The sequence below is a fragment of the Notamacropus eugenii genome, chromosome 3 (genome assembly GCF_028372415.1).
Source record: "Notamacropus eugenii isolate mMacEug1 chromosome 3, mMacEug1.pri_v2, whole genome shotgun sequence".
Lineage (NCBI taxonomy): Eukaryota > Metazoa > Chordata > Mammalia > Diprotodontia > Macropodidae > Notamacropus > Notamacropus eugenii.
The window spans coordinates 90,323,627-90,336,053 of NC_092874.1; the positions used below are offsets into that span (position 1 = coordinate 90,323,627).

The following is a 12,427-nucleotide window of genomic DNA, read 5'->3' on the forward strand; positions in this document are numbered from 1 at the left end:
ACAAATAGAATATGTCAAACACAGGATAGCCATTTCTGGGGGATCCATTTCATGAGTTGTAGAGTATCTTTACATGTTATAGCTACCATGTGGGACCCAAAATAAAAGACTTATTCTGGGTCAGATGTGTATGAACTGAAATGAACATGAGCAACATGAGAGGAAACTGTAGCGGATATAAATGAACAGATCATGAAGAGGAGGTCACACTGACTGAAGAACCAATGATGGGCCTAGAGGACCAGGGATGAAACCTAGCTTGGCTACCACTAAGCTATCACAGGATCATCGATTGAGAGGACCCCACAGCCCACTGAGGACAAATGCCAAGAAAATGAGTTAGACTACCTTATGAGTGCAGGCCATTGCTAGTTTCAAAGATGTAAACAAGTGGGTAAATTGCAGCAATGCCATTTTTCTCCTCTATTTCTTCAACTGTAAAGTGGGGGTGATAATAGCATCTACCTCATAGTGGCTTGGGGATCAAATGAAATTGAAAAAAGCTCAGCCCAGTGACTATCGCACAGTAGGTACTGTATTAATGCTTATTCCCTTCCTCCTTCCCTTCCTACATGTGCCAGTGCTGGGAGTAGGGGAGGAAGCATTTATTGTGTGGCAGTGAGGGCATCTGGAGATTGTATTATCTTTTTAGCTAATTTACGTTATAGTATGTCACAACTCATGATAGCATTACAGTAAAACGTAGCCATGTTTTCAGTGTCCTGCTTTTGGGGCAAGTTGACAAACTCATATTAGGGACTTGTTGAAACAATAAAACACCTCAGACTGATCTAAGTTAAACAGTTTTAGTTCTAGGTGCTATCTCAGACAAGGCGGCAAAGATTAATGTTCAGAATAATGAGAACCGTAGGACAGTGTGAGGGTACCAGTTATGTAAGTACAGTATGTTAAAGTCATATAAGTCTAAGGTAAGAATCTCAAATTTGTTTATACTTACATTTTCAGTGAGGTGTAGGGCAGAATTTTGCAGAGGTTAACCAGAAAACTTTCCGTACAAGTTCCTATTTTCCCAAATCTTCCATGTACCAAGGGAATTGCCATATGCCACAGTGAATATAAACTAAACACAAGCATAGCATCAGCAGTAGGGAAGAGCAAAATAATTTGAGTTGTAAACAGAATAACTTGGGAATTCTTTCCTTTACAGTTTTGACCATGAGCATAAGTCATGTATATAGTAATTCACTGAAATTGTAGAATTTTAGAGCTTTGAAAGTCATCGTAGGAGGAGTCTTAACCTGGGATCCATGAGTTTGTTTTTCAGTATAATTGGTTTCTTTTGTCAGCCTTTATATTTTATTTCATGCATTTAAAAACTTTCTGAGCAAAGATCTTAGGCTTTATGAGCCTGCTTTCAGCAGACGGTCATGGACCAAAAAGGGTACATGATACAAAAAAACAATTAAGAGCTCCTGCCATATAGGTTCTTAGGCTAATAGGATTTAGAGCTTACTAAGGTTATTAAGAGATCTAACTTCATCTGAGTGAGGAAACTAAAGAACTAAAGAAATTTGCCTATAATTACATAGGTATTGTGGCAGAATCAAGCAGTACACATGTGTTTATTGGGCCAGGGTGCTTTCTTTATTCCCCCTAAATTCCCTCTCATGTTCTTACATTATATCTGGATTTTGTATAATTCTGTGGTGCATTGCATTATTCACTGTCAGATGTCTTTTTTTCCTAAACAAACTATGATTACCCTAGGATGTGTGCAGGTTGTACACAGCATCTAAAGGCAGCAAGCATTTACTAAGCACCTACTATGTCTCAAGCTATGCTATAGAAATAAAAAGAAAAGCAAAAAGTCCTTGCCCCCAAGGAACTCAGGTTTTCAATCTCCCCTAACAAGATCCGTGCAAGGTAAATTGTAGATATCAATTTGGGGAGGCATTAGCATTAAGGAAGAGTAGAAAAGGCTTCTCATAGAGGCTGCAATTTTAGTTGAGACTCAAACAAATTGAGACAGAGATGAGGAGGGAAAGAATTTCAGGCAGCCAGTGAAAATATGTAAGGCATAGAGTGTTAGTTGTGAGAGAAATATCAAGAAGACCAGTGTCACTGTATTGAAGGGCATGGGGGGAGGAGAAACTAAGAAGGTACAAGAAGATAGAAAAGGTTATTTATTAAAAAGTCATTATGAAGGGCTTTCAAAACCAAACAAAGGATTTTATGTTTTATTCTCTAATCAATAGGGAGCCACTGGTTCTCTTTAGAAGGGTCAGTTTTACAGCTAAGTTGATGTACTGAAGTGGAGAAAGACAAGTCAGGGAGACCAAACAGAAGGTTATTGTAATAATCCAGGTGCAAGGTAAGGGTTTGTACTCAGATGGTGACAGTTACAAAACAAAGAAAGGGACATATATAGGTGTTACTAAGGTGGAATCAACAGGACTTGACAACAGGTTTGGTGTGATGGGGTGAGGGAGTGAGGAGTCAAGAGTGACACCTAAATTGTAAGCCTAGGTGACTGGAAGGAAGATAGTGCCCCTGACAGTAAAAGAAGTAGACAATTCAGAAGAAGGGATAACTTGGGAAGGATAGGTGATGGGTTTGGATTTGAATATGCTGTGTTTAAGATATCTGTGGGGCATTCAGCTTGAGATATCCAATAGGCAGTTGGAAATTTGAGACTAGAGTTGAGGGGAGAAGTAAAACTGGATAAATAGATTTGAGAATCATTAACTTAAGAATGATAGTCGAATCCAGGAGAACTGAAAAGATCAAGCAAAAAAAGTAGAGAGGAAGAAGAGAAGAGGGCCTGGGACAGCACCTTTGGGGGACATATACAGTTACTAGGCATGACCTGGAAGATCCAGCCAAAGAGACTGAGGAGCAGTTTGGCAGGTAGGACAACCAGGATTAGGGTAGTGTCAATGACAACCTAGAGAGAAGAGAGCGTCAGGGAGAAAAGGGTGTTGAGCATTGCTAAAGACAAAGGAGAGGTCAAAAAAGATGAAAATTGAGAAAAGACCATTAGACTTGGTAATTGAAAGATCATCAATAACTTGGAGATCATTGATTACAGTTAAATGATAAGGTTGGAAGCTAGTCTACAGACTGCAGAAAGTTTAAAAAAAAAGGAAAAGGAGTAGAAGCACTAGTTATAGACAACCTTCCAAAGGAGTTTAGTCATATGGCAGGCACTTTGACCACCACAAAAAAGAATATTTATCATTCACATAGCCCACTGTATCCAGACTTTGTCCAGACTACTTTACACTGAGTCTGTCTCAAGACCATCTTCTTGCTAACCACTCTGACAATACTACTCCCTCCCTCTCTTCGGACTCATGCTTGCTCTGGAAAGGGTATGTTGTGTCAATTTGTCCATCAGCTTTCCTCTGGCTCTCCTCACTTCTCCCTGTGATTTCCCAGACCAAAGTCTTGCTGCCTGGCCAGCATTTTGCTACATTTGTTGTCTCTCCTTATTGGAATATAAGCTTTTTACTAACTTTTGTGAGGGCCTAGCTTAGTTCTTGACATTTAGTATGTGTTTAACTCATTTCTGTTTCAGTACCAAAGTCTTACAAATCATATCCAACCCCCTTCCTTTTTAACAGTGGATTAGGAAGGAAGCCTGAGTTTAGTAGGATCTGTGACCAAAGGAAGCAGTTACTCAACACACAAGGCATTGCATTCACACACCACAAAAATTCAAGACAGACAAGTTTACCAAGAGACACTTGACAAAGTTTTTCCTTCACAACCAAAAAAATTCTAAAGATTGGTAGTTCCTTCAAAATGAAAGGCAGCATTTGATTCAGCTTGTTTGTGTTTCTATGAAAAGTCAGGTGAGTCTTTGCGTTGTATTTTGTAACTATGCAGAACAGAACATAGAGTCTCTCAGTTGATAGGTAAGCCCTTAAAAGGCACAGAAACTTCTGGGCAAATTTTGTGGCTTCCATTGGGCTGATCTTTGAGGTGCCACACCTGTTTGTAAGACTGATGTACTTTTCTGGACTTCTCCCTTCTCATTGGCTATTCTCACTCATTCTTTCATACTCTGAGATGGGGCACAGGAAGGAAAAGGTGCTTCACAGAAAGTATGCTATGCCCCACCTCCCCCTGCATGTGGGAAAGGGCTTTTTTCTCCTGAGTCTCCAATGTTGTTGAAAAGTTGCAACAGGTCAGAGCTTCATGAGGCAAAGATCTCTAGAATTTGTTGGAAACCCAGAACAATCTTGACCTCTCATGATCAGGTCCTCAGTGTGATTGAACAGTAGAGTAGAAGTATCAGAAATTCCATTAGCCTCTCTTCCCAGTTGTCCCTTTTTTTCTCATTGCTGCTTAGAAAAAAGAGTCTTAAAGGCACTATTATAGTTCTTATTGAAAGCTGTGTAAATTAGAGGATTAAAAAAGGAATTGGAATAGCCAAGCCACAAGAAAATGCTCTTCCAAATGGGAGGGATGTGGCAGGAACTGAGGGGACTGATGAGCTCAGTGATGAAGAATGGGATCCAGCAAAGCACAAACACCCCAATAAGGATGCCCACCATGAGAGCTGCCTTCTTCTCTTTTTTTTCCCTCCAAGTGTCCCCATCAGTCTGGAAGGTCACCATGGCATGACGAGCTGTGAATACCATCTGAGGTTGGTGGAGGGCCTCTTTTACCTGCAATGATCAATCAAAAAGTATTTATTAAGCCTCTACTGTGTGTCAGGCACTGTGCTAAATGCTATGGGTACAAAGACAAAAATGAAGCAGTCTCTGCCCTCAAGGAGCTTAATTCTATGAACAGAAGCTTTAGATGGACATTCCCTTTTGTGCCTCAGTTCTACTTGACTAGGTATCTTGCAAAAAACCAACATCTGGGTCATTCCCTGCATATTTACCTTGAAAGGAATACCTTTACAGTTAAGATCAGGGAATTCTGTTGGACTTCTAGGACAGAGGTTCCCATTTATGTGTCTTGGACGTTTCTGGCAGTCTGATGAAGCCTTTGGACCCTTTAAGAATAATGTTTTTAAATGTATAAAATACATAGGATTACAAAAGAAGCCAGTTGCACTGAAGTATACTTTAAAAAATTACAAGTTTCAGGTTGATGAATCCCCTGAAATTCATCTGCAGATTCCTTTTGAGGGTTGATGGACCCTAAATTAAGGGCCCATGCTTAAAGATGCTTTGTTAAAGGACAGTGACAGAGAGGAAGAGAAAATTCCATTCCTTGGGTGGTATCTAAGACCTAGACATGTAGTTTTCAGTTCAGTACAACAATACATTATTAAACACTCTTGGTGCTTTTAGCTTAATACAAAAATCACAGAAAGGGGACACAAGCCAGGGTGCCTCATGGTTTTTGTTTCTGGGGCTAGTTAGGGAGGTTACATAAGAATTTATTATCTTCATTATACAGATGAGAGACATTCTAAGATTAGAATGTAGAATGTAAGCTCCCTGAAATCAAGGTCTGATTCTGTTTTTGTCTTTATAGCCCTAGTGCTTAGCATACAGTAGACAATAAATGCATACAGAAGTGAATTGTCACACAGCCTGAGGCAAATTTCTAACCAATCATAGGATCGTAGATTTAGGGACAGGAGGAATTTTAGAGGTCATGTAGCACAATTCTCTCATTTTACAGTCAAGGATTCTAAAGCTTAGAAAGTAGGGGACTTAGCCAATATCAAAGAGGTAGTTCAGCAGATCAGTCAGTCATTGGGGATACAAAGGAAGGAGCACAGTCCCTGCCCTCACAGAGCTTCCATGGGTCTGGAACCAGAAGAAATCTTACAAGCCATCTAGTCTGTCTCTTCATTTTACAAATGAGAAAACTCAAGGTCTCACAGGGAGTAAAATGTCAGCGACAGGATCTTGAGACAGGGCAATCTCTTTCCTTGACTCAAATTCAGTACTCTGCTTATTGACTCTTTATGATCCTTCCATAAGAAGATGTTTAAAAAGAAGTTAGAGATACTTGAGGTGTAATAGCAAGCTAGACAAGACATGTGAAACTGTCTTTCTCTTCATGTCCTTCACAAGGTTAGATGTTGCTTTTTATGACCTTACCCTTCAAAGCTGCACTTGATGTTTATTTCAATTTAATATCCCTTGAATGAATATATTCAGGGTCAGGGAGAGAGCCATGATTACTTGTGCATCTCGCCTTTCCCCAGCAGCAATGCTGCAGAAGGTCCATTTTAGTGTCCAGGTCAGCACTGACAAAATTAGGGAGTACAACGTACAGCGTACATGCTTTCATATGGAGTAAACCACATGCAAGTATGGTAACCATGGGTTTATTGACATATTTGACCATCAGCCTGATATTACTCTGTTTAGATATGTTTAGGGTTAGGACATTAAATGAACTTGGCCTATGCCCCCCTGCCTCACTCTGCTCAAAGTACCTGCTCTTTCCCCTTAAACCAACTCCTCCAAAGCCTAGTTACACTCCTGAGCTTACATACCTTTGCATCTTCTTTGAATTTAAAATTGGTTACTGATGACAGAAAATAGAGGGAGGGGAGAGAGAATAAGCTCTTATTTTTCACATTTTTTTCAATCAGAGGCCTCAAATATTAAAATAAGTCCTCATCAGGAAACAGCAAGAGGGTTTTTTGACAGCTTCAGTCTCCAGAAGGTAAATTCCACCTGTGGAGAAAAATCCAAAGGCAAGCATGATTTGTTCTACTCTTTGGCCTTACTTTGGTGTTAAAGCTATGGCAGTTCCTGAGTGGCTATTAGATTCTTCAGCAAGACATGATGTCCTTCTCAAGCAGTATGGGCAACTGCTATGACATATTCTTGTGGAGAAGTGGTGCTGTAAACAAGGGAGGAAGTCCCAGAAAAGGAAAATTGAAGGTAGAGAGAACAGAAAGAAAACAAGCACAGAATCTAGGATTAAATATACTGTTTATTACTTCCATATTAGCTCAGGGGAAAAGAAACCATGCAAAACTATAGTGGTTACCTAGGAGACAACTTGAAAACTACAAGACCACTAAAAATCCTTGCAAATCATAATAGAGAAATCAAGGGATGCAGGTACAGAAGGTTACTTTCCCTTAAATATAATTAAATCTCACATTTAGATAGTGCTCTGGTTTGCAGTACAGTTTGCTTCATTACATTCCTGTGAAACACTGCACCATCATCTTTTCCCTTCAGTCTCTCTGATTCCTTGTTTTCTTTGGATTTCTAAATTCTTTGATGTAGTGGAAATTACTTGAGTTGGAATTTTTGCTCTGACATTCACTGCCTGCATGGCCGTGGAAGAATCACCTCTCTTCTTTGGGCCTCATCAGTAATATTACTCAATGCATTGTTTAAAGTTCAAAGAAACAGATTATTTTCCAGCTGAGAAAACAACTTCATAGTAACTTTGGGGTGAGGGGGTACTTAGCTAAGTGTTTAAGGTAGAATTTGAATACAAGTCTTGTAAGTCTTTCCTGCCCCTTATCATTAAGCTAGACTGGACATTCTCACAACGTACCCTTGTGTGTGTGTGTATACACATACATATATACCTCTCCTAACTGCTAACATCATGCCCCACCCCCAAAGTCAGGACAGGATTGTAAGATTATGTAGCTTTGGCTAGCTGCTTGTGACATTTTAGAAGGATGTGTAATTATATGTATTGGAGGTTGTCTAGCTTAATCATCCTATTTTATAGATAAGGCAACTAAATGATGACCAAAGAGGAGAAATGAACTTGCTGGCTACAGTCGTACCAGGAGTTAATGACAGATCCAGACTAGAACCCAAGTATCTTTAATGTGGGCATTGGCATGGTTCCTTACGAAGATCTAACATACAGAAATGGAACCAAATTCTGTGATCTCCTTATTACAAATTGGGGGGTAGGGGTGTTAAAAGTTGTGGGATAGGTGGTGAAAAATGGGGTGGGGAGCAGGGCAGGGGAGAACATAAATATAAGTTGTTAATCCACCAACCTCCACGGCTTCGGGCACGGGTGTGACGCTGTTGGTCTTCTTGGAGCCTATGCGGAACTTGGCAGCTTTATAGATCTTCCAATAAACAAAGAGCACCACGCAGAGGGGAAGGTAGAAGGCGCCCACAGTGGAGAAGACCGTATAGGATGGTTCCCGGCTCACCTGACACTCTTCATTGTCCGCGGAGTAGGTCTCCCCCCAGCCGAAGAACAGAGGGGCCAGCGAAATGACTGCTGAGAGCAGCCAGGTCAAGGTGATCATGACATTGGAGATGCGCTTGCGAATCCGGAGAGTATACTCTAGGTGACGGGTAATAGACCAGTATCGGTCCAGGGCGATGGCTGTCACGTTCCAGATGCTCGCAGTGCAGCACAGCACGTCGCAGGAGATCCACAGCTGACACAGACGCCTACCCAGCTTCCAGCGGCGTCCGGACAGCTCGTGCACCAAACTCAGGGGCATGACCAGGGCTGCCACCAGTATGTCAGAGATGGCCATGGAGGCTACCAGGTTGTGGGGTACCCGATGGAAGGTGCGCACGCGGAGGATGGTGGCCAGGACCAACAAGTTCCATGTGAAGGTCGCCACCACCAGTAAACCCAGCAGGGTGAGGACTAGCACGCCAAAGATCGAGAGTGGGGGCTGACCGGGGCTAAGATTCTCAGGGCCACTGCTCCCATTGGTCGGGAAGGGGGAGGGGAGAGTGAGAAAGGAGCCGGTGAAGTTCAAAGGCCAGTCCATTTCGTGGTCAAGAAGTCTCTCAGTGTCTGTCTGTCTGTCTGTCTGTCTGTCTGTCTGTCTCTCTCTCTCTCTCTCTCTCTCTCTCTCTCTCTCTCTCTCTCTCTCTCTCTCTCTCTCTCTCTCTCGTGTGTGTGTGAGGGAGGGAGGGAGGGAGGAGAGGAAGGAAGCTCTGGTAGGAAGTTTGGGAGGGTTATCTAGGCTGTGAACCCAGAGACAGTTGATCCAGCTGTGCCATGCTCTGATCGGCCACGCAGCTTCTGCAGAGTGTCGGTGAATTAAGTCCCAAATGACCAGCCAGGGAAGACTATGAGGTGAGAGGAAGAGGTTTGGCTACAATCCGCTTTTAAGAAACCCTTAGTTGAAGAAATCGAAACCTCGCCCGCTGTCAAGTCTGAAAACCTTTAGAGACTGAATATCAGGGAAAGCGAGGGGTCTAGGGTCAGGAAGCCAGAGTCTTGAGTCCAGCGCTATTCTGTGCTGCAGAGACCGCTCCCGGACTGGCCTTGAGCTTTACTAATCCTAGGGCTGCCCTGTTAAATTAGCTGGAAGAAACTGTCCTGTGTTGAGGGGAGAGTCAAAGAGGCATCTCTGGGCTCAGCAATTACCTTCCAGAGAGGTCTGAGGTCTCTGCGTTTTCCGTTGTTGCAACAGCAGCATCTCTTTACTCCATGGTGGGGTGGGGGGTGGGGGGGAGATGCAGAGTGAAAATGAAATAAAGGCTAGTACCTGCATTCAGCTCTAGCTCCTTCTCCACGAGGACATCGCAGCTCTGCTAAAAGAATGCAAGTCTAGCCCTCCCTAGGTTTGTCAAACTAGAAATCAAGCCGTATGTCAGAAATCAGCTAGTTAGCACCTTCCTCTTTGCATTTTGCCCACTCCCCCAACCTTTTTTCTCCCACAAACCATGAAACCCCCAAACTTTGCTTAAAACGCCTCTAGGATTCTCCGTCTTGTTATTGTGGGAACTGTCCGAAGTGCTGAATTGATTGCCTGCCCATGTAGAACAGGTTTGTACCACCAATTTTTCCATCTAACTAGGCTTCTCTAACTAGCTCCACCACACCCCTTGAACACTTATCCTGGGCTGGAGACCTCTGGCAGAGACTTCTGACAGTTTTTTGGTTTTTTTTTTACTTTCAGGAAGGTAGGCCCTTCTGAAGCTGTGAAAACCAGGTCACAGTTAGGGACCCCAAGTGAAAACTGCATTGGGAATCTGGCAGTGAATGATAGAAACTAGCATTATAACCCAGATCTACTAACTATGTAGATTTGGGCGAGTCATCTCACCTCTCTGGGTCTCAGTCTTCTCACCTATAAAGTGAAGGAATGGTGCTTAGAAATAATCTAGTTCAACTATTCCAACTTGAAAACTATTATTTTGTGAATTCATCTTTCTTGCCTCTTCGTAGGAGGCAGAGGGAGAGGATTTTATTGTGCTTCAGAGGCAGGGTTTTCATCACTGCATTGCTTTCTTATCACTGATGTCCCCAACCCAGTCCAATATTTCTGACCTGATAGGTTTTTTTTCTTACAGGATGAAAGATGGGATTATTTTTAATGCAATTTGCTCAAGCAGGCTGCATATATTCCTAGAATATTAGATGGCTGATGCTAATAGAAGGTTTAGCACATTTACTTAGCTTTCCAAAAGCTTTTTATTTTTGTTCCTCTTTCCCTGGCATGTTCTGAATCCTTTTCCTGTGAGAAATAAATTTTCAGGTAATGAGTATTAAATGCCAGAAGGATACATAACATTCTATGTTATGTTTTATGTAATTCTCTAGAAACCAATAAGCCCTCATAGAAGATCCATGCCTGAGTGAAGTCAAACTCAGTTGTTCATTCAACAGTAAGTTGCATATGACATTAAAGCTGAGGCTACCAGACACTGTTTTGAGTAAACTGACTCATCTGACTGAATTCAAGGACAATTCAAGCAAACAATTGCATTTTTTTCCACACTGAAGTGATCAGTTGTTGGAATCAATACATGATTTTCATTTTTGAATAGACACATATGTGGATATAGGTATAGCAGAGTTCATGGAATGCTGGCCTTGGAGGAAAGAAGAATTGGGTTCAAGTACTGGTTGGCACAAAAAGGTATGTGACTTTGGATAAGTGACTTAACCTTTTACTGCCCTACAAAATGAATCATTTGAGACAGTTTCTACTACAGAAGTTCCCTACATGGATGAAATCACAATTCTGAACAAAAATAAATATGTTGATAGAGAAAGTATAAATGATCCAACAAAAATGGACATTTTGTGAGATTTATAAAATTACAATTATCCCTTGTGGGGACGAGAGTGGTTAGGTCAGAGTAAGACTGTTTTTAAAGGATGCAAAATAAATCCTAATAAATCCTAAATGCAAATGTCAAGTTTTAATGCTGATTTTTTTAGCATCTCAAAATTTCCCCCAAAATTGTAAAATAATTAAAAAGAGAGTATGTGTAGTAATTATGAAAGCTAAGAATTTGTACAGGATATGTTTATTATAATTTACCTTGTACATATAAAAGATGCTATTCATTTGTTGTTATTTTGTTGTTAATGTTATCTAAGGGGAACTAATGAGCTTTAAAATTATTTTTAGAGATCTAATCATAGAAAAGTCAGGAGTCAGGGACTACTTCCTCTTATGTCAAATAGAGTGACAACAGAAATACCCCCCAACAGATTATATGAAAACATATTTTAAGCATGTCTCTAGATGTTGTTCATATCTTTGAAAAACATGACAAAAAAAAAAAGAAGTTGCTGTTGCTACAGCTTATGTCTCTTATTTTCAAAGTGATTTTGTATTCATCTCCTAATTTCATCTTGACAACATCTTCATGAAAGCAAATAATTGTCAACACTTCTTTAGATGAAGAAACTGAGTCATAGAGTATGTGGTATACCTATAGGCATTCAGTAGCAGAACAGAGACTGGCTGGCATTTAGGTCTGCTGACTCTTAAACCTATGAACTTTTCAACAAATCACCCTGAGTTTTAAACATAAATGAAAAAGCACCAGGAATAGGACTTAACCATCTGTCATTAAAAAAAACCAAAAACTGATATCTCCTGTAGTATCACAAATAGATGAGGACTTCTCAACAATACTAGGATCCCATTAAGATTTGATAAGGAATTTGAACCTTGGACAGTATGAAGTTTGTAAGGTAGCAACAAAATATCCCTCTGTTTATTTGCATCACTGTCTCTTGACATGGTTTAGTTACTGATGACAATCTATTTTTTGTGTGGTGGGCACACACTATGCCATGTTTACGTGGTTTATACAATAAATAAGGAAATCTATTCTGTCTTCCTTGTAGTATGCTAGGTCTAGCAGAGACATTGGCTAACCTCTAAGCCTAATTAAAAGTCAGTCAATTAGTATTGATTAAATGCCTACTATGTGCCAGGCACTGTGCTAAGCACTGGGAGACATGTATGTGTACGGTCATGAAGAGCATTTGAAAGAAATGGAGGAGTACATATTCGAGATGAGAGAATATAGTACTAGCACATTTAGAAAAAAAATCATTTAATAATAGAAGTACATAGGTTAGGCATTAACAATAATTTTCTCATGGTTACATGAACACAATGAGACCCAGGAGCAGTTTGCTAAAGGAAACTGAAATATATTTTTAGGAAGATATGGAGGGGAATGTAAAGCTGGAATAGACCTTCAAATACTTGAACATAGCTCTTAGATCCCCATGATATCTTTGTCTTCTACAAGCTAAATATTCCCATTCTTCATTT

The 12,427-nt window shown here is 40.7% G+C and overlaps 1 protein-coding gene across 1 annotated transcript; it reads right to left on the bottom strand.

Annotated features, from left to right (window-relative positions):
- Positions 1 to 1,395: 1,395 nt before the first annotated feature.
- Positions 1,396 to 8,699, bottom strand: HTR5A (5-hydroxytryptamine receptor 5A). The gene is made up of 2 exons (XM_072652129.1): positions 7,922 to 8,699; positions 1,396 to 4,634 (listed from the first exon to the last, which is right to left on the bottom strand). The coding sequence occupies exons 1-2, from the start codon at positions 8,660 to 8,662 to the stop codon at positions 4,302 to 4,304; spliced, it is 1,074 nt and encodes a 357-aa protein (XP_072508230.1). The 5' UTR covers positions 8,663 to 8,699; the 3' UTR covers positions 1,396 to 4,301.
- Positions 8,700 to 12,427: the final 3,728 nt, after the last annotated feature.

Coding starts and splice junctions, on each gene's coding strand:
- HTR5A (XM_072652129.1), bottom strand. CDS start 8,662: ATGGACTGGCCTTTGAACTTCACCGGCTCCTTTCTCACTCTCCCCTCC. Junction 4,635..7,921: donor CCGTGCCCGAAGCCGTGGAG/GTTGGTGGATTA, acceptor TGATCATTGCAG/GTAAAAGAGGCCCTCCACCA.